The sequence below is a fragment of the Aedes aegypti genome, chromosome 2, assembly GCF_002204515.2.
Source record: "Aedes aegypti strain LVP_AGWG chromosome 2, AaegL5.0 Primary Assembly, whole genome shotgun sequence".
NCBI lineage: Eukaryota > Metazoa > Arthropoda > Insecta > Diptera > Culicidae > Aedes > Aedes aegypti.
The window spans coordinates 65,727,484-65,749,746 of NC_035108.1; the positions used below are offsets into that span (position 1 = coordinate 65,727,484).

Sequence of the window (22,263 nt, forward strand, 5' to 3'; positions counted from 1 at the left end):
TCATTTGAATACGATTTATTCGTGCTGTTCGGAATTTGAATCAGAGTGTTCGGAATATGAGACAGAACGAACACAGTGTTCGGCATTTGAGTCAAAATGTTGTTCCATACTTTTACGTAAAAACAATATTAAAACTAATAAAATCAACATAATTATTGGTACACCAAACAGCTAACAGGTAGACTTTGCGAAGAAATTAAAATTTACACAAATATTAACCAATTTATGCCAATCAGATGCATTTGAAGTCCTTGTTGGCCTTAAGTGTTCGGAATATGAGTCAAAACGGTACTAGCTTTTAGCGTTGGTACCACCCCGCTGAAACCCGCCCTGTTTTTGTGAGATGTGAGTATGTCTGTTTTTTCTTGTTTTTCACTGAAATCTGATAAAGTGGCTCTGATTTTTGAATAAGCTCGTTTAGTGCAGGAATAGTCTCTTACATGTTGGGGAATACTTGGCTCCGATGGTACACAACGTGGTTCTCCGGCGGATAATCTGGAATATCCGTAAAAATGGTCAATTCATATAAATAATCCGAGACAGTTTGCAAACTCATCAGAACTCCTTATTATAGAACGCAATAGATGATTTGAATTTTTCATGGACCTAGACTGTCACAATAAAGGTCCCTTGAAAAACCGGAACATCCGTTAAAATGGTCATTTTGTGAAAATTATCCTAGAATACTGCGTTTTGTTTTTCAAACATATCAGAAATCAATTACTAAACATAACGGATGATTGGGATTGCTTATGGATTTAGGTGGCCACTATAAAGCTCTTAAAAGGATCTGGAGCAACCGTATAAATGGTCATCTCATAAAAATCAATTTAAGATCTTACAGATGTCTTGTCATGACATTTTTCTATGTTGACATTCATCCTTTATGTTGTTTAATACTTAAAATGATTAATTTTGCAATAAACTTCAGTGGTCAATGTGGTCTTTAGACATGAACATTTCAAATTATACGTGTATTACAAATTATATATGTTCTATAATTATGATTTTTGGCGTGTTTGAAAAACAAAACGCACAGTGGTATAGGATGATTTTACGACCAATTTTGCGAATCTTTCAAAGGAAGTTGTAATGGTCACTTATGTCCATGGGTAGTTCCGATAATCTATTACGTTATATAATAACGAATTCTGATGAGTTTGCTAGAAACTGCGGCTGCCTAGGATGATTTTATAAATTAATCATTTTTATGGATATTGTGAATTTTCCAGTGGAGCAGGTTGTTTATCATTGAAGTAGTTCCAAACATGTGTGTGGCTATCTTTTTACTGATCGGCACCTTTCTGATAAGATTAAGGTCGCTTCTTGAAACCAGACCAAAAACCAGAGCTATTTGATCAGCTTTGTGCAAAAAAAATTATTTACCTCTCACAAGAACGCGGAAAGTTTCTGAGGAATAGCGTCAACGCTTTAGGGTGGTACCGTAATCAGGGGGCAAATTGATCACTATTTTACAACTTTTTGTTGTGTTATTCATCGGAATTCAAATATTGTCAAATAAATTTCGACGAAACCAGTACTCCAATGATCTTTATCAGCACAGACAAACAGACGTAACACTTAGAACAAATCTCGATCAAAATAATAGTCACGAGGACATGTACGCCCAATGCTAAAATTAGTGTATTTGGCCGACGGGCCAACAGATGGTGGTAGTGGGTAAATGTCAAACGCGAACAAAAACGATGAGAGCGCTGCGAGTGGTGAATTGGCCACCTACCATATTTTTGAATTGACGGTTAAAATGGTGATCGATGGACAATGATGAGAGTGTGACGTCTGTTTGTCTGTGTTATCAGTTTATGTAATCGACTTCTCATGAAATAATATTTAACATATCATAAAAATAGATATAATATTGAAAAAATAAATGACACATTGGGGCGAAATTGATCATCATATAAAAAAGCAGGTTAAAGAATAAAAAAATTTCCCTATCTGTGGTGCCCAAGTACGGCACTGGTGAAATGTATTATTAGTCGAGAGTACGGGCCTGGAGAGTAAACAGTGCGAGTCGAGAAGATACACAATAAAAGTACGGAGATTTGTTGAATAGTAATGTGCCTATAGTTATATTCTGAATATTAGAAATACCACTCGAGAATACCACATTTGGCGACGGAGGTAAACGTTTTGTTGGAGGAAGTAAAGGTAAGAAGCAATTTGCGAGAATGCGAGTAAATATTGTGGTTCCGGATAAAATTGAGGTTATGTTATGTTTTCATTCATTCTAGACAACTAAACTACGCTGGTAGTAGCAGTTTAATTCGCAGCGGATTAATGCTACCAAAGGGTAGCGGCTGTCTAAGAACAGCGTGAATCGATACTATCAAATGATAGTAGCTGTTGACAAACAGCGACAACGAAAAGCCTTCATTGGCAGCTCGGAAGCGATATAATTTACCGGACGGTAGAGACTCGTAGAAGTCGGAAATCTATAAGCCATTCTCAGTGGCGGCTCCGAAGCGAAAATAATCTACTACTTACGTAGAGGCCCGGGAGCACGATAAACAACGTTGACTTGTACCGAGACAACGACAACAGCTTTGTAAAATCGTTACTGACTGGTAAGTCTATGAAAATGATCAAGATATGTTTAGATAATCACGGATCTTCAATCCTGTTCAATAGCTCTGGCCGGTACAATGGAAAAAAGGATATACCACAGTTCAAGTTTAAGTCTCTGCCGAGAAACGCCGTTCGTGACGAATGGGTGAAATACAAAAGAAATTTCTGCTACATAGTGTCCGCCACCAACGAAACGGACAAAACACGAATAAAGAATATCCTGCTGGCAAAAGGTGGTCCGGATTTGCAAGAGGTGTTTGCGTCGATACCTGGTGCTGACGTGACTTAGGATTCACAGAAAACTATCGACCTCTACGCTGTTGCCATCGAGAAATTTGATTCGTATTTTTCCCCGAAACAACACGATACATTCGAAAGGAATCGGTTCTGGTTATTGAAACCGAACGCGGAAGAATCGCTCGAGAAGTTTATGCTCCGCTGCCAAGATCAGGCAAGCAAATGTGATTTTGGAAAATCAACAGAAGAAAGCAGATCAATCAGCGTGATCGATAAGGTGATTCTGTTTGCACCAAGCGAACTGAAGGAACATTTGCTCCAGCGTGAAACCCTTTCCCTTGACGATATGACCAAAATCGTTACAACAAACGAGTCCGTGAAGCAGCAGGCTCGCTCGATGAGCATCCCCACCAGCTCGGACAGTCTTTCAGTAGCATACGAGTTGCCCAGCAAAGTGAATAAGATTCAGCATGCTAACAATAAGGAGTGTACGCGATGTGGACGCAGAGGGCATTTTGGGAACGATGCTTCGTGATCCAGTCGAAACGTAAATATGACGGACCAGGACGAGGTGGAAAACGTTTTCGACCAGAGCGTGTTCGTGAAATTGACGTCCATTCACGTGAGAGCTATGAAGGAAGCGCAAGTTCGAACAAGAACTTCATATTTCGTATTAGTAACGGAGAAGAGCTGCTGTGGTTGAAAATTTGAGGTGTTTTGCTGCAGCTGTTGGTCGATTCCGGATACAAGAAAAACATAATTGATGAGAAGTCCTGGGAATATCTTAAGGCCAATTTTGCTGAAGTTTGGAATCAACAAAAGGAATGTGATGAAGCCTTTCTGCCGTATGGCGATTAAGCAAAGCCGTTGACAGTGCTAGGTAAATTTCAGACACAGGTAGAAATTGAAGATGCGGGTCGTTCCTACAAGAAAGAGACCACATTCTACGTAGTGAAAGGCGAACAACAGTGCCTGTTAGGGCGCACAACTGCCACTGATTTGGGTGTATTATTCGTTGGTTTACCCAGTACCCACGGAGTATCGATGCTGCAATCTAGCGCAAAGCATCCCTTTCCCAAGATAAAAGGGATCAAGGTTAGTATTCCCATTGACCACTCGGTATCACCAGTCTGCCAACATCCTCGTCGGCCACCCATTGCGCTTACAGCCAGAATTGAGGATAAGTTGAATTCTTTACTAGCGAATGACATAATTGAACCTGTTGAAGGTGGCTGTAAATGGGTGTCTCCATTAGTTACCGTAGTGAAGGATAACGGAGACTTACGTTTATGCATGGATATGCGAAGAGCGAACACTGCAATAGTACGCGAGAGACATCTTATGCCTACGATCGAGGATTTTCTTCCTAGATTCACCTCAGCAGTTTTTTAGCAGGTTGGATATAAAGGAAGCCTTCCACCAGGTGGAGCTAGAGGAAGACAGTCGCTATATAACCACGTTTATAACGCACATGGGTTTATTTCGATATAAACGTCTCAAGTAGGGAATAGTCATCGCACCGGAAATTTTTCAGCGAATTCTCGAACAGATTCTCAGTCGTTGCAGTAAGTTTGCTGTCAACTTCATCGACGATATCCTAATCTTTTCGGAGACCGAAGAAGAGCACAAGGAAGCACTGAAAATGGTCCTGTCAACGCTCCGGGAATAAGGAGTGCTATTGAATAAGGACAAATGCTTGTATAAGGTTACTTCGCTGGATTTCTTGGGCCATACTATCTCATCTGAGGACATTCAGCCTTCATCTGACAAGATCGAAGCACTGACTAAGTTCCGACCTCCTGCAAATCAAGAAGAATGGCGTAGCTACCTCGGCCTTGTGACGTATATAGGACGGTTTCTTCCGGATCTTGCGACCACTACGGCGCCTCTCCGGGATCTCACACACACTGGCGTGAAATTCGTTTGGGGAATGCAGCAACAGCAAGCTTTCGCAAAGTTGACGGAAATGATCACTAATGTTAAGCTGCTACGATTCTTCGATAACTCTCTGCGAACGCGTGTAGTTGCTGATGCTTCGCCGGTAGCTCTCGGGGCTGTACTGTTACAGTTCGAAGATTCAACCGATGACAATCCTCGTTCGATTGCGTATGCAAGTAAGAGTCTCACTCCCACTGAACGAAGATATTGCCAAACCGAGAAAGAAGCTCTCGCATTGGTTTGGGCAGTTGAGCGTTTTTCATGTTATCTGTTTGGTCGTACCTTCGAGTTAGAAACAGACCACAAGCCACTAGAGGCGATATTCAAACCATCGTCTCGACCTTGCTCTCGAATAGAGCGCTGTGTACTTCGCTTGCAATCCTTCTCGTTCACAGTAAAATACCGTAAAGGCTTGGGTAACATTGCTGATCCATTGTCTCGGCTAGTTGTTCATAATGTCTTCGTAGAGTTCGATGCCGAAAATAAGTTTATGGTACTCGCGGTCATGGAATCAGCAGCTATCGATGTGCAGGAGCTGGAGAATCAATGGAGACGGATTTAACCATAGCAGCAGTGAAGAAGTGTCTGCAATTGGGACATTGGGATGAACCAGAAGTTAAACCGTACGCACCGTTTAAAGGCGAGTTAGGATTGGTAGGAGATTTACTAGTCCGTGGTGACAAACTAGTTGTACCATCAAAATTACGCTCAAGGATGTTGGATCTAGCACACGAAGCACGGCGAATACGTCATGAAGCGGCGTCTCAGGGATCGAGTTTGGTGGCCTGGAATGGTTACTGAGGTTACAAATCGAGTCGTAAATTGCGAAGGCTGTCGTCTGGTTTCTCTGCCAAACAAACCAGAACCGCTTTCACGACGACCATTGCCATGTAAACCATGGGTTGACGTAGCCCTGGACTTCCTTGGACCAATGCCCTCTGGCGTATACTTATTGGTAGTGATCGACTATTACAGTCGCTACAAAGAAGTAGAGGTGATGCATAAGATCACAGCCAAGGACACTGTTGCGAGACTTACCGGAATCTTTACTCGTCTTGGTTACCCTATGACGATAACGTTAGATAACGCTAAACAATTTGTGGGAACGGAGCTCGAAGAATACAGTCGGAGACATGGCATTCATTTGAACCACTCGACGCCATACTGGCCCCAAGAAAACGGATTGGTGGAGAGGCAGAACAGGTCTCTGCTCAAGCGATTACGAATCAGCAATGCCCTCGGTCGTGAATGGCGTCAGGATCTACAAGATTACTTAGTGATGTATTACACCACGCCAAACTCAACGACTGGACGCACACCCACGGAGCTTATGTACGGCAGAACGATCAGATCCAAAGTTCCCGCTCTACAAGACGTCGAAACAGCACCACCTTCTTCTGAAGTTGCTGATCGAGATCGAATGCTGAAGGAAAAGGGGAAGGAACGTGAGGATTTGCGTAGAAAGGCTAGGAAGTCATCCATTGATTGTGGGGACACTTTGCTGATGAAGAATCTCTTGCCGGGAAATAAGCTTCAGACAACATTCGGTTCGAAGGAATACAGAGTCATTAATCGTTCCGGACCACGAGTAACGATTGAGGATCAAGAGAGTGGGAAATCGTATGACCGGAACGTCTCACACCTAAAAAAGATACCAGTGCCGGTGCAGATACACACTGATGAAGCACCGGTGCTTGCGCCTTAAAGCGATGAGTCACAACAAGCAGAGCTTCAATATGCAGATGACACCAGTTCTGAGGAAGATTTTCGGGGTTTTGAAGAAAGCGCATTAACAACCGAAACGCGGTCATATCAGTTACCGGCCAAGAAAAAGCGCGCCAGAAAGTTGCCTTCAAGATTTAATGATTATCAGCTTTGAGTTCTTATTTCGTTAAAAGGGGAGATGTGGTGCCCAAGTACGGCACTGGTGAAATGTATTATTAGTCGAGAGTACGGGCCTGGAGAGTAAACAGTGCGAGTCGAGAAGATACACAATAAAAGTACGGTGATTTGTTGAATAGTAATTTGCCTATAGTTATATTCTGAATATTAGAAATACCACTCGAGAATACCACACTATCTATTAAATTTGGGTCTCCTGAAACTGAAAATGATGTTGAAATTTTTCCAACTCGAGTATTTGATCATTTTATTGCAAAATTAAACTTTGAAAATCTGCCTAATACGCCTAAATGTAGGCAATTTCTCTTGCTTACACCTTCAAAAAGTGTGAATATTGCTATGCAAAACTGACCCTAATAAAAATGAAATAGTTCAAAATCATCATTAAATATCTATAAACTAGAAAACATAAAATGTCTGTTGTGATAACGAAACCTTCAGCATGCTTGGGAGGAAATGGTCTTTGATACCGACCTGATCAAATTCACCCCAGTGATCAATTTGTTCCCGGATTACGGTACAACTATTTCCTTTCAATGAATGCTAAAACATTCGCTTGAAAAATTAAGGAATTGAATTTTATGAGTTAAAATGTATTCACAGTTTCGCCTGATAATCTGATCTAATAACTCCTCTATGCGACAGAATTTCATGATATTCAGATCACTATTTTGAGACCATAAACGTCCTTCAAAATTTTGCTGAAACGTGGCCCTCAAAATACTATATGGATACGTTTTAATATTATTTGCCCAGTATAAGGTTCAATTACACCACTGTGCGGCAAAATTCCGTATGCTTTAGACCACCATAAGTAAATCCTAAACGAAAAATCAAAGTTTCACCGATAGAATATTTAAACATATTCTGATCATGAAAACGTAGACCAAATACTAATCTCTAGCGAAAAAAAAACCCGAAGTACATTCAATTTTTAAATTCTCCTGGTTCAGAAATAGCGTGCTACACTCTTAACGCAGACCCCAAAATGTCATCTATAACGTAGTCGGAAACATCATCTTCAAAAAGATCAAAGGGTCGGTTAAATATTTAACCCAAATAAAAAGTGCAATTACTCCACTGTACAACAGCTCTACAGATTGTTTAGCCCATCATTAGGAAGCTATTATGGTTTTCTACAAATTTCAGAAACAATATTCTTAAAATTAAATGAATCTTTTTAGGAATTTTTGCCCATTTATCAAATCCATTATCTCGACTGTACAAAGTACATCATTGAAAGGTTTACATAATTTTATTTTACAGTCAAATTCAATCACTCTACCATGTGTCAAAATTCAAGATTATTCGCTCCGCAATCCGAAGGCACTGTACTGGGAACATTCTTTAAAAAACACAGAAACATCTTAATACTATTGCAAAGAATTTAGGCAAGGTTTCACAGAAACATTAAATTCATTTTAACCAGTGTCGGATCAAATTACTCCACTGTGAGACAGAATGTCGAATGTACTAATCAAATAACAATACTAGGTGCACATTTTTCCCAAACCTGAAAACAACACTACCGATTTTGTCAATAAAAATAAAAAATGGTTTTTGCGTAACGCGACACCATTTGCAGAACCCTGTTGGAAGATAAACGTAACGCAACGCTTATAAAATGAAACCACTGAAATACTACAATTATTCAATATTTCATTCCAGTTTGAAGTCACACTTTTGTTCTTATCAATACCTACAAGGATCGCCTGATATAGGCGATTATAGAGTGATTTTTGAAAAAGTGCATTTCAGCGATGGTGTCGCGTTACGAAATGCAACTGCTTCTAGCTACCATAAGTACAGTGTAAAGTTTCAAAATGAATGTCACAACATCAAGTACATTTAATAAGCAAAATATAAAAGCTGTTGAATCACATGGTCACATGGCATATTTCCGAGAACAGGCCTCATTTGATAATGAAAGTCGGTTTCGCGTTACGCTGGAATGTGTCTGTAACGGCTGCGGGCGTACGACCGCCGCCGGACTCTAAAAAAACATAAAATGATCATCAAACTTGATTTTACAAACAAACATTGGATTCCATATAGCAATTTCTTAAAAAAAGAACTGTAATTACTTCTTGGCATTACGTCCACACTGGGACAGAGCCTGTTTCTCAGCTTATGAGCACTTCCACAGTTATTAACTGAGAGCTTTCTTTGCCAAACTTGGGGATCGTTCAAATATCAAGTAACGCAACAGGGAGAGGGAGGTGATCTTCCGTAGTCTACGGTTCATACAAAAATTTTTATTTCAAAAGCTGTTACGTGGGGGAGGGAGGGGGTCTAAAGTTGGCAACTTTTGCGTTACTTAATATTTGAATTATCCCTTTGCATTTTCGCTTTCGTATATGGTGTGGCAGGTACGATTATACTCTATGTCCAGGGAGTCAAGGAAATTTCCATTACGAAAAGATCCTGAACCGACCGGGATTCGAACCCAGACCCCTTCAGCATGGCAGTGCTTTGTACCCGTGGACTCTAACCACTCGGCTAAGCCCCCAAAACTGTAAGCATCAGCTATATATGTACTACCAAATTCTCGACGATTTAAGGTGACACGGGAGACCGTGTTATTTCCCCTATCTTTTGTCTCACTCTAACAATTATCATCAAAACTTTGTGGAAGCAAATCTCGAGTTTTAGTGAACCGATGAAGCTAAAAATTTATCGGGTTGTGCACTACTCATATAGAATCATAGTGATACATTTTAGCATCGATATATGGAGTGGTTCTTGGGATTTGCTTCTTGAAATGGATAGGGTGATTATGATGACGTCCCGTGCGGCCTTAAAGTTGACATAGAACATAACGAGCTATAGAAGATTATGAACGAGACCGGACGTCATATTGGTTGCATGGAAACTTGTTGAAGAATTTTATGCCTTGGTACCAATCTCAGTGTTCTCGAACATTTAAAGAAATTTCGGATACATCCAGGATACCAAAGAACGCTCGTGTAATTTTCATCATTCAATGTTGAGTTTTTATTCTACTCTACATAATAATATACTTTTCTCTATTTTCTCTCCTTCCACCGTCAGTTTTTTTTCTCACGTTAGTCATCAAATATTATTCATGTATGCCTTTGATCAATAAAGTGTTGTATATTAAGCGAAAATCACATTTTCTTGTATTTCGTGTATTTTGTTTCTAACTCAGCTCTCATAAACCATCTACACAGAATGTACAGGCAAGTAGTGCTTGCTAAACCATGTTTTACTTCGCTTTCATATATCGACAAATGGGGGTTTGTTTGACTAATTTACCAAACTAATTATCCGACAAAGTGTCAATCAAAACTTGTATGTATGCAGTTGGTCTAAGTTTAGAGATAAAAAATATAACTAATTAAATTTGAGTTAAAGCCGATTGCACAAAACATTCCGGTACGTGTCACTTTCTGTCGGTTACTTTCCTACTTATCTATCCGTCACCTCTTTTATATTCACCATTTTGTAACATCTACCTGATCTGAGTTGATGTTTCTTGCTTCCTTCAATGAAACCATCATCCATCCTACAATTATTCGTTTCGAAACTTTTGATTTGCAACCGATGGTAAACAACAGTTTATACAACTAATCGTCTTATCTAGTGAATTTCATTCTACATACAGTTGGCTGCACGGATGTCCAAACGAACTCTTGTAAAACTGACAACAATCAGAGTATGTGTAGAATTAGTTCTCGCTTGGAGGTCTGCACTTAGTGCACAAATACATAGACTTTTAATATAGTTCATAGTTACGCTGTTACGATTGGATTGCCGTCCAATGATTCGGAAGTTTCGATTTCCTCAGTTTCACTTCAGTTGCGCTCAGTTAAATAAGTTGTGATTTGATAATAAAAACGCAATTGAAGTGCAAGTGATTTATCTACATAACATTCAAACATAAAATACACAAAATGTACACACTGCTGCTACAATAATACTAACTAGTATTAAAAATTAAGTTACCCATAATTAGCTTAAAACAAACAAATTTGAACTAAAAATAAATATTTTGCTGCAAAGCGATAATCACACTAAACAAGAAGGAAACGAAAACAGTTGTTGACGTACGTGCAATCCTCATAACTAACACTTAAACGTTAATGGAAACTGATTTTGTCTAACTAAAATTTTCATCAAAACTAAACAAACGGAAAGTGATAAACCACTATTCTTCTGCGCTGATCGTCGTCGAAATTTCTCATTAAGAATCTCAAGTTGGAGCAGAGAAAAAATCATTCAAAAATGCTAGTTAAACAACTACACAAACGGACGATTAGAAAGTACGTTTGGTGTGAGTGTGATGTTCTGCTCGCGTTTGCCCTTGGCAACACCGATTGATCAAAGCTGTCGAAAAAAAAAAGTGTTGCCGTTGCCACGGTACGGAAGGCACGGTTTTGCGTTTGCGCGAGTTCCGGCGTTCAGTTCAGTTCGGTGAGTCTTCTATTGTTTCTTGGTTTAGTTGCAATGTTTGTGTGTATGTGTGTCTGTTACTTCTACTCAGTCTCCAATATGGGTTCCTCTGACCCAAAATTAGGCCCAACCAATGTACGGCAGAACTGCGTGTTTCTGAATCAAAATGATGTGTTCGTACAAAACAGTAGGCAAATCAAAAGCGCAGAGAACACTGTAATTTCTTCTTCTACAATTCCCATCGTAACCTGAGCAAGATTTGTTCCGTTTTCTGCTTTTTCTGTTTGTTTGCAATTCAAGTCTTCTGGTTTCCAGATTCTCTATCTCGTTATCATCACGTTCGGTTCCCTTCATCCTAACTCCTTCCCAATCCCCCTTCTACGTATTTAAGGCATATTCTCTTGTTCGTTTGTTACGTTACGGTTCTCTGTCCCTCGTCCAGCTTCTTCGTTCAGTCAATTATTCCCTCTAGATTTTGGTCACCAGCGTTTGCACCTGAAGCAGATTGCGGACGTTCTCGTTGTACTTGACCAGTACAACCTTGTTGGAGTTGATGTTGAGCTTTTCGCCGGCGTAAAGCAACTGGAGGCAGCTGGCCCGCGACAGGAAGTCTTCGAGTTTCAGCTCCCGAATCAGTTCCCGGTTGGCGGTGCTGCCGGTGTTGGTCGTTCCGTTGGGTGTTGCGGCGGTGTTGGCAGTTGTGACATTGGCAACCGGTCCGATGGAGTTGGGTCCGGTTGTCTGGTTGATGGAGTTGACAGGCGATGAGTTGGAGCAGATCTGGAATGAGAGAGATAAGAAAGGGAGTTGAAGTGTGAACGAAATTTGTGGAGAATCATTGATATTCAGCTTGAGTTTCGTTTAAGAAATTGCACCTCTTCAATTACAACCTATGATTGGGTCATTCGCTCCATGTGACATGGAGACCTGATCTACAACATTCTGTTAACTCTACATACAAGCTTATGAGAAATACTACGCTGTTTCTCTACAAATAACTTTGAATTCTTCTACATGTCTCAAACACTAGTTCTTCATTCAGACGTACTGATTCAGAAATCTAGATCTCTTACAAGCTTCAGAATTCGATAAAATTAACTTCTTGGTTCTACTAGCCTCAAGGACAGTTTGTGTACTCTTTCGAGATGCTGCGTAAATTTCTTATAATTTCCCTTTTTTGCCATTTTCAGCGTTATGAAATTTGTGAAAGGGTTTTTAATAAAATAAACCTTTCATTGACTGAGAGCTTTCCTTGACAATTTACCACTCTTGTACATGAGCTTCTATGCCCAGGGATGTCAAGGAAACTTTCAATGCAAATAGATCCAGCACCGGAGAAATTCGAACCCAATACCCTCAATATGGTCTTGCTGAGCAACTGCATACCTGGACTTGGATCATATTTCATGTTTTTTTTTATCAAAGTTTGTCCTTTCTTATGAATATTGGTTGTGTCATAGCATCACGTTGTTACAGTGATTATTCACGTCATAGCTGCAAGTATTTCACCAGAAATTTGCCCTTCATTTTTAAACAGGATGTTTCTTTAAGTATTCGTTGGATAGGCATGTCACTAATAGTTTCATATAGACCAGCATTTTTTAAGCTTGGTTTCCTTAAGGCATTCATTGATGTAAATCATGATTTCATTCTATCCAGAAGTTTTTATTAAAGCAAGAGAGACTTGTTATGGAACCGCTCCTTACTTTCTAGTAATTTCGTCATTGTCTTGAATCATACGCAACTAATTTTGTGGATCAAAACTCAGCCGAATGATCCCATAAACCAACGAATGTTTTTACTGTAGCGGTGATCAGAGGCTGCCGTTTTTCTAACATGAACAAGAGTATTACTGTTTCTGGGCCACAGCGGAATAGGCGTTCAATAGGAGACTTCGCTACATCCTAATTTTGTGCATATTATAGCTATCATTTTCATAATCAATTCACCATTTATTTTATTTTTTGAAATAGGCTGTACTTCAGAGCATTGCAATGTGACTGTGTGAATCTAATTAAAATTAGAGGTCAAATACAAACAAACATTTTCTAATATTTGGAAAATACATGGTTGAGCCAAACTCGTTCAATGCTCATAAGAAATCGTACAATTATCTTCCAACTTCCTAATGAGAATTAGTCTCAAAATTTTATGCATTCGGGGTAATGACTCATTCGGGGTAATGACTCATTCGGGATAATGACACATTTGGGGTAACGGCCTTTGTGGAGTAGTGTCAAATAATCACTTATCATTAGTTGTTTCCTTATTCATCTGTTGATGTTACCAGCTACAACATTTGGTTGTTTCTGCTTCCTTCACATGACGCTTTCTTAAGCAACTTCGTACAAAAAATCTTTTCATACTCCGTAAAGCAACATTTTAACGAATCTAAAGGAAAAAATCTAGGATTTTTGAAAAAATTGCAGAATTCCAATACGTATTATTTCTGAAAGTCCATCAGGAATCCCTCAACCAATTTTGAAAGTAATACAAAAAAATCCTCTATGATTTAAATTCTGTAAAATCTTACATTACGAATTTACCATAAGACATCAATGCTCTCAAAACATAGTGCCAATATCGTCACGTTTAACATCAGTAGTTCTATAGTTAAAAATAGCCCCCTGAAAAAGTTTTTGAATTCTTGCAAGTAGGAATAAATAAGTTTTTTCATCAATCAGTTCTTCATAGTATCATGAAACTTTGTAGTTCATGCAAAACATTTTCTAACAAGTTAGATACAAATATCATCAGTGAAAATTCCATCCGTTTTGAATTAAATCATTGTCTTGTATATGAGATGAATAAAAAGTAACAAGATGTTTTGTAGTATATCATACAAAACCACCAAAGCATCTCCAGCAATTTTGTGAAAAAGTTTCAGAAATTCTCGAAAACTTATTCTAACAGACTCAAGTCAAAAAAGTATACAAACTTACTTTATCGATTCTACGTGTTTCCCAGACGAAATTCTACACGTTGCGCTCTGAACCAACTCGATTTTTCACTTTTAAAACGTTTAATTTCCGGATTTACAAAACGACGAAAGTAAGATTCTCAACTTTCGCAACCTAACCACTACTTTCGCCGCCCCGCTGTATGGAGAGACAAAGTGACTTAACCACGAATCAAAACAAAACACTACTTGAGCCGATTTTACACTGGTAGAAAAACTTCGAATGTAACTAAATAAATCGGCTTATCATTTTGTAATATTTTTTTGTGGGAAATAACAGGAACTCCCTAGTTTTTTGAACGCGAGCTTAATGTATGCAAAATTTAAGCGATGTACACGGCGAAAAAAAAATTAAAAAGTTGATTAATTTTAAAACAGTTTTAAAAGACAGGTTGTGATTCTTCTGAATTAATTTTCTCAAAACCATATGAAAATTACTTACGTCGATTTGAAAAAGTAATCGAGAATTGTTTGAATTTGCCGACAAGATTTCTGATAATTTTTCCAAATCCAATTTGTGCTGATATTACCCAAAATAAAAAATAAGTAAAATCTGATATACATTGCATAGTGATGTGTAGTTTTTCGTAGACTAATTTGTGAAGAAATTCGAATCTATGACAAAAGGTCGAAAGACAAAAGGACAGAAGGTCGAAAGACAAAAGGTCGAAAGGACAAAAGGTCGAAGAACAAAAAAGAAGGGACAAAAGGTCGAAAATCTTTTTTCAAAGAAGGAAAAATTTCCCACCAAGCAAATCATGTTCGACCTTTTGTCCTTTCAACGTTTTGTATTTCGACCTTTTGTCCATAAACCATATTTTTATGAAGAAATTCCTTAATCAAAACATGGAGTAATTTTTGGAACACAAAAGAATACTTGAGAATTTCTGGAGATTTTTTTTCGAGAAGTTCAAGAATGAATTCTCAAATTCTTTAGCATTGCCAATGCTGTTTAACCTTTCAATCGTCGTGCGAATTTTTGTAACGCGACTAGTCGTGCGTTGTTCTTTGTACAACACGCCTGGTTTTGTGAATATCCAAGGAGCCTGACTACTTAGAAAGATGGCATCTTCGGCAAAGTTGTTTATTAGCTCAGCTTTCTTTGTTCAATCCTTGAAGTTCGAGATTAGCTAAAATAATGATGGTACTTGAGCAACGCATTAACATTGTCGAAAAAAGGTCAGGATCCTGAACTATCCGCAAAACAAGAGTTTCATGCTGACTGGCGTCAGCTGGTGGCAAAATTTAAAATCAACTAGCTCCAACAATGATAGTCCTTAACATACTGAACAACTTTGCCGAAGATGCCATCTTTCTAAATGGTCAGGATCCTGAAATATCTGCATAACAAAAGTAAAAGTTCCATGCTCACTAGTGCCGCCTAGCGGTCAAATTCCGAAATAAATGAGGTACCATCAGATAGCGCTCCACCACCAGAACTGAACCACCACTGAAGACCCCATGTTTCAAAATTATCTGAATTTTGAGATGTACCAATTCAAAATTGTGGTCTACTCATTATTATGTTACTTCAATGTACATTTGTTGATTTTACCGCATTATAAAGAGCCATACTGTAAACAAAACCTGTTGAGTACTAACAACTACCTAAAAGCTAAACATTACATATACATACTTTGCAATTGGATAAAAATGGACAAATTGATGTGAAGTTTTGCGAAAAAGTTACACGTCTTCTCAGTGAGAATCGAACTCACGACTCCCTGATCTCTAGTTAGGGCGCGTTACCCCTACGCCATGAGAGGACTCTTGGACGCAGAAGTTAACCTGAATTCTATTTCAGCTCAATAATCACGTGGTCCTTTTTCGCAAAGTGCACCTCTTTCGGAAGAATTAGATGCCCATCCAAACACAACGCTTTCCAATGCCTAGCCCGAGAGCGCATTATTTTTCAGGTATTGAAATAGCACACCAAACTAGCCAGCAACTGTGCTGGCTGAGGTTTCTATTGTGTGGGCTTCCAATGGGTCAGCCGTTAACCACGATTCATAATTAAAAACAAGTATTTATCGAGCAACGGACTCCATGTTCCGTAGCCGGTCGTTTGAGAACTTCGCGACGAGAAGACTATGAGAGATTACAATCCTTGGAGAGTTGCATTGGCATTCTACATATGCCTCAGGGATAAACTGTACAAGCATTGAAGTCTCTATGAACCAATGCACGAATTCACTAATTTGACGTTTGAGCGGTGCCGTGTTATTTATGTGACCATGGCAACTAGTGAATTCGGCACCGCTCAAACGTCAAATTAGTGAACTCGTGCACTGGTCCATGGACCAATGCACGAGTTCACTAATTTGACTGGTCCATGGACCAATGCACGAGTTCACTAATTTGACGTTTGAGCGGTGCCGAATTAACTAGTTGCTATGGTCACATAAATAACACGGCACCGCTAAAACGTCAAATAGTGTACTCGTGCATCGGTCCATTGTTTGAAGAAAGAATGGCTCTACACTATTCGTAGAGATACATCAACACAAGCATAAAAAGCTTGTGTTACAAGCCTTGCAGGTTTGTTATACAAGCCATGAATATAAGCATTCGATGATTGCTTCAGATACAATGAATATTCGGTGACTTGTAGAGAGACTTGCTCCACAAGCCTCGTAAATAAAGATGGTTCATGAATGATTAGAAGCAGTAGACTTAGGGTGGTTCAAAAATCGTTTTTGTTCCACACCGCTCATTCGGTGCTAGATCAAACTATCAGTGTTCTTCCAAAATTTGAGCTCATTTGGATGAAAACTGAGACTGCACAAGCCCTTCAAAGCTTGTATGAGAATTAATATAGGAAAAGAAAGCAATTCGGTAATTATATTTACCCTTATACTCTAGAGGATTCAAACTGTTAGATACATTCGTCAACTACAACTGTGCCGAAGACCGTACTCAAATCGCACGCCTCAGTAATTAGTTATTGATTTATGTAAGAATGCTATTATGCTATTTTTTCGCGCCAGATGCAGCAATGTTCCTGTTCAGAAGATAAATGAGCACTGTTGAAGAATTTCCAATTGGATATAAATCAATAATTAATTACTGAGACATCCACGGTGCTCCCCTGACCGTTATTATCAGAAAAAAATCTCCATCAAATCTGTGCTCACCAGTCGATTTCTATAGCTAAGCTGCATGTCTGGGCAAAATTTAAAAAAAATCGTAGGGCCCGTTTTGAAGTTACGCCTTTCTGAATGTGTAAGTCCACTAATTCAAAGGAAATCTAAGATATTTAAACGAGTATTCATTGGTCGAGATTATCATAAAAGATATAATTTTAAAATTTGAATCAAAGTTGGTTTATGTAGTTATTTGTAACTTCTGGGAGGAGCTTTGAATGAGAAGAAAGACGAAATTTGGAGTTACGTCCTTTTGGAAGCGTAACCATTGAAAACACTAATTTACAATAGATTAATTAGGTATTCTTTTAAGCAGGCATTCCGTTAAGCATGTTAAAAAATTTTCAATGACACATTGCACTTATATGTCGCCAAAGCCTTTCACAATTGATTATTTTTTCAAAGGCTCAAACGCTGTAAGGCATTACGGAGCAATTTTCGTGTCATAATTTTTATAAAATATTATTATGGCCCAACTAGCTACCTTGGGCCTTCCTTAGCCGAGTGGCCAAAGCAAAGCCATGCTGGAGTTAATTGCGTTCAATTCCCGGTCGGTCCAGGATCTTTTCGTAATGGAAATTTTCTTGACTTCCCTTGGCATAGAGTATGTTCGTACCACACGATATGATGCGAAAATTGCAACTTTGGCAAAGAAAGCTCTCAGTTAATAATTGTGGAAGTGCTTATTGTTTTGCCCCATTCTATTGAAGAGCAGAAGACTTTCTTATTTAGGTAGTCTCAAAGAATTGAAAGGTTAATTCTAAAAAAAGCTGGGCCGCATATTTTCAAACTGCAAGGGTTTATTATTTTAACATAGGTAAAGGAATGTTCTAGGATCTTCGAATATTTTCTTTAAAAACTAAACAATAGTTCTGTCATAAAGATTAATTCCATGCAAATATGAAACGTCTTTAGAAAACTTTAGAAGTCTTCGACAACTGAGATCCTTCCCCTGACTACAAGTCTCATAGCGATTTACAAGACTCCGAGGCTTCTTTCCCTAACTATAGAAATTGGATTTTAATGACTTCTCAAAGAACATTCTGCAAGACTTTTTTTGGTTGTCTTGTAGACTTGCCCTACTAGACGTGAAGATATGATAACCCACTTCTGGAGAATCGCTCTGCACGCCTTGAAGCTGATCGAATTATCAGAGAGACTTGCTCTAAAAAAAACTTGTATTAATGCTGTACAAGCGAATATAATTTTATTGAGCATTTAAAACAAGGCAAGGCAGGTGTAAGCCAATAAAATGCTGGCTGCATGCTGTGATAAATACATATTGGTTACTTGGGATGTTTTACATGTGTTTAAAACTGCTCTGTCTTTAGGAACCATTTAAGGTTTTTCTACGTTGAAACACTAAGCTCAAGCTAAGTTTTCCTCGCACTCACCTGTCGCATGACGGCTTCTTTCGACTTGAGCTTCAAAAAGTTGCACAAATCCGTCATCAGCACCCACTTGTCTCCGGCGGCTTCATCCCTGAGCAGATACAACGGCGGCAGCGGTCGGTCAGCTTCTTCGTACTCGAACACAAACTCACCGTCGTCGTCCTCATCGTCATCGTTCTCGGGGTCACTGTCCATCGAGAACAGCCGATCTCCGCCATTGGGGACGACCTCTTCGGACGGTTCGGCCTTGACCTCCACCGGTCGAAGCTGCCCGTTGACGTACGTGGTTGGTGGATCGTTATTGTTGTTGTTCCCGTTTCGTTTCGGCTCGGCCTGATCGTGGATGTCGTTCAACACCACTGCGCAGTCCTTGTACTCCATCTTGACCTCGAAGTTCATGATGTTGGAGTTTGAGTCGCACTTTTTCGGGATCGGTTGCGGTATTTGAGGCGGTGGAAGTGCTGGTGGAGCTAGTGGTGGTGGTGGCGGAAGGTTTAATGAGGATTGTCTGCTGTCTAGGGTGTCAGTGGAGTTCGTAGAGCTGCTCAGCGCAGATCGCTCGGTAACGCTGGATGTGTTGAGGAAATTGTCATCTCCAAAAAAGCCTGGAATGTCAGCCAAGATGTCGCATCCATTTTCCTCTGGATCTAGAATAGGACAGAAGTATTAGAAAGAGTTATGGCAATCCTCAAAAATTTACAAACCATGAGTCTTCCACGGTCCATCCAGCTTCCAACCGGTCTTGTTCGGGCTAGTGCTTTGAATGTCGTACAAATGGTTCTTCAGAAATAACTCCATCTCGTTGTTTTCCGCGAGCTGAATCGGAGTTTGTCCGGCGTAGGTGGCAAGCATCGGATCGGCACCGAACGCCAGCAGCAGACGAACAACTTCGATGAAGGAATTCTCTACGGCTTCATGCAGGGGTCGCATGCCGGAAGGTGCGGGTTCCGAATGACTTGCACCGTACTGCAACAAGTAATTGCAGATATCCAGATGTCCTTTGGCACACGCTTCATGTAATGGAGTGTATCCCGCGTTATCCTTGGTGTCCGGATCCATCTCCAGGCGTTCCAAGCAGTATACTATCACATCCTGCAACAAAACATCGTTTTAGTATTTCCGAACATTTAAAAACCCTTTTCGTTACTTACCGTATAACCGAGCCTTGCAGCTCTGTGCATGACACTCTCTCCGACTCCCTTGTTCAGCACCCAACTGCGTATCTCCTTGCTGATGTGCGACTCATCTTTCGTTTCAAGGTTCTCAAAAACCGACACCACCTTCTTCTTGGGCGCCACCGGGGTGCTGTTCTCGCCATTATTCACCACAGGTTTCTTCTTTTTCCGAATGTAGTCGAAGCCAGAACTCCCCTTGCGACGGCTTTTGTGGGTCTTCTTCTTCCCTTTGAACGACACCGGAGTTGCAAGGTCCCGCTCGGAGACCACCGAAGGCGTATCATTTTCCTCGGTTACCCGTTCGGAATCTTTCAGCACCATACTGTCCTGGGTCTCATCATCCAGGTCTTCAATTTTCACCTTGTTCGCTGACTGGCCGGATCCTGATGCTACCGCTCGCTCTTCTTCGGCTTTCTTTTGAGCGCGAAACATTTCCTCGGCCACAGTGCGAGTCTTGGTCAACATTTCATTGTACATTTCATCGTACGTGACGTTCTTCAGCTCTTGCACACATGCCAAAGGCGGTGCCGATTGAGGTCTTTCGTCATCGCCTCCGAAAACCTCCCGGATGATTTCCTTGCTTTGCATCACCTTCTGCCCGGTGCGGGTTCGTGATTTGAAAATTCCCGTTTCAAAAAAGCGACTTCTTCTTTCGATTGAACAGAGCCTCACTCTCGGCACCGGGCGTTGGCAACAGTTCCAACTCTGGCTTCGGCTTTTGCGCTTCCTTGTCATCTTTGTTCTTGGACTTTTTTGCCTTAGCCTGTTTGGCGTGACGCAAAATGCGCTCATGTAGCATTTCGATGATCGATGTGAACTTCTTGTTGCCATCAATTTTCTTCTCTTCCTCTTGCTCTTCCTTGGACTTTTGGTTGCCTTTCTGTCCTTGCTTGGAGGCCGCCTTCGTTTTAAGCTTCTTATTCGTCGAACTTCCCTTCTGATTGATCTTTTTCACAATCTCCGAGAACGTCTCCGATTCATCACTGTGATGCGAGTCCAAGTCCGGCAGAGATGTCGAAATTCGGTGTACATACTGTTTTCCTGCAATCGTGATCAACTCCGGTGGAACTTTGAGTGATCGCTTGAACTCATAGAATTCCTTCTCCCATCCAGGGTAGAAATTCTCGCTAGCCTTGGCTGAAGCACAATCCTGTGAGGTTTTCTTTGGATGACGCCCTCGCTTTTTTAGGCGGTTCCGGCTTAACATTCTTCTTGTCCGAGGTACCCTTGGCAGGCGTTCGATTATCCTGACTGGTACCTCGTTTTGTGGCAGATGAAGGAGCCGATGTTTCCGAACTCTTCTGTTTTCTTGAACGTAAGCGTTCCGAAACTGTTTCAACATCGCTTTCCTCCGAGCTTTCAGATCCGGAAGTAGTTTGCAGCTTGGATGTCTTCCTCGTTCGTTTCCTAGCACTGACTGCTTTCGAATCCGAATCACTGTCCAAGATCCTTTTCTTACTCGCCTCCAACTTGGTATTCACTTTCTTTCCCTTTTGCGGTGTGATGTTCTCTGACTTTTTTCGCTCTCTCACAAAGTTTCCCACAATCTTATCGTTGCGCAACACCTTGCTGTTAGATCGACGCTTCTCCAGTTCAAGTTTGCTCTTCGAGCGGGTCATTGTTTCTTCTTCAACCACTGATTCCTCACTTTCCGACGATTCCTCCTCCTCCTCCACTATTCTGGACCTTGATGAGGTCCTCGTTTTCACAGCCTTTTTAGATTCATTTTTCTTCACTCCCTTCGAATCTTTCTCCGACTCAGAATCGCTAGATACATCATCAGCTTCACAGTTCTTCTTGCCACTCACCGATTCTTTAGTCTTAACATTGTTCGACTCACTATCTGATTGAGTCCCTCGATGTGCTTCTTTTTTCACTTCTGGCGTCGTAGCATCCTTCTTCCCTGGCGACTTCGATTCGTCCTCGTCCGAGCTTAGATCGGTCCCATTCTCTTGCTTCATTTGCGTTTGGCAACGACTCATCCTTTTGGCATTACTCCCTGCTTCCGATTCGGAAGAGGTCTGGTCCAACCTTTTACGCTTCCTCAAATCTCTCGCTTGGTCCTGGTCTTCCTCTTCTTCATCTTCCTCGTCCGTGTTAACATCGGACGACTTCAGTGGAACGCTCAACCGGTTCCGCAACTTCCTAGCGCGCATTTTTGATCGCTGTACCATCCTTTTCGTGTCTGTCTCGTCTTCCGAACTACTGCAACGCCCCAATTTGGCTTCATGTTTCTGCTCCTGTTCCAGTCGTTGCTTCTCCCGCATATTTCTAGCAAATTTTTCCAAATGCTTCTCTTTCGTCAAACTTTGTAAAACTTGCAATTGCTCCTCTTTCAATTCCCCCGTCGAACTGTACTGTTGTTTTAGCAATTGCAAGGGTTTGTCCTCATCACTAGTGCTGTCGTGGTCTCGTATTTCCAGAGAGGCATTCTTAAGTACTTCCTGAGGAACTTCCGACAGAGAGCTATTGGCCACTCCGGGCAAATCGATTCTAAACCCCTCATCGGTCATTCC

General features: G+C 40.5%; 2 protein-coding genes across 2 annotated transcripts; both read right to left on the bottom strand.

Annotated features, from left to right (window-relative positions):
• Positions 1-9,633: 9,633 nt before the first annotated feature.
• On the bottom strand, positions 9,634-20,612 carry LOC5567144. The gene is made up of 4 exons (XM_021841093.1): positions 19,724-20,612; positions 19,277-19,664; positions 18,576-19,219; positions 9,634-11,859 (listed from the first exon to the last, which is right to left on the bottom strand). Exons 1-4 carry the CDS (start codon positions 20,576-20,578, stop codon positions 11,548-11,550), a joined length of 2,199 nt encoding a protein of 732 aa, XP_021696785.1. The 5' UTR covers positions 20,579-20,612; the 3' UTR covers positions 9,634-11,547.
• Positions 20,613-20,874: 262 nt separating this feature from the next.
• On the bottom strand, positions 20,875-22,260 carry LOC110676911 (nucleolin 2-like). The gene has a single exon (XM_021846718.1). It carries the CDS (start codon positions 22,258-22,260, stop codon positions 20,875-20,877), a length of 1,386 nt encoding a protein of 461 aa, XP_021702410.1.
• Between the last annotated feature and the right edge of the window lie 3 nt (positions 22,261-22,263).

Excerpts from the sequence above, each read along its gene's own strand:
- LOC5567144 (XM_021841093.1), bottom strand. The coding sequence starts at position 20,578 with ATGGCAACAAGAAGTTCACATCGATCATCGAAATGCTACATGAGCGCA. Across the intron at positions 19,220-19,276 it reads TGGACCGTGGAAGACTCATG|ATCCAGAGGAAAATGGATGC; the intron begins GTTTGTAAATTT and ends GTCCTATTCTAG. Across the intron at positions 11,860-18,575 it reads AAGAAGCCGTCATGCGACAG|ATCTGCTCCAACTCATCGCC; the intron begins GTGAGTGCGAGG and ends CTCTCATTCCAG.
- LOC110676911 (XM_021846718.1), bottom strand. The coding sequence starts at position 22,260 with ATGACCGATGAGGGGTTTAGAATCGATTTGCCCGGAGTGGCCAATAGC.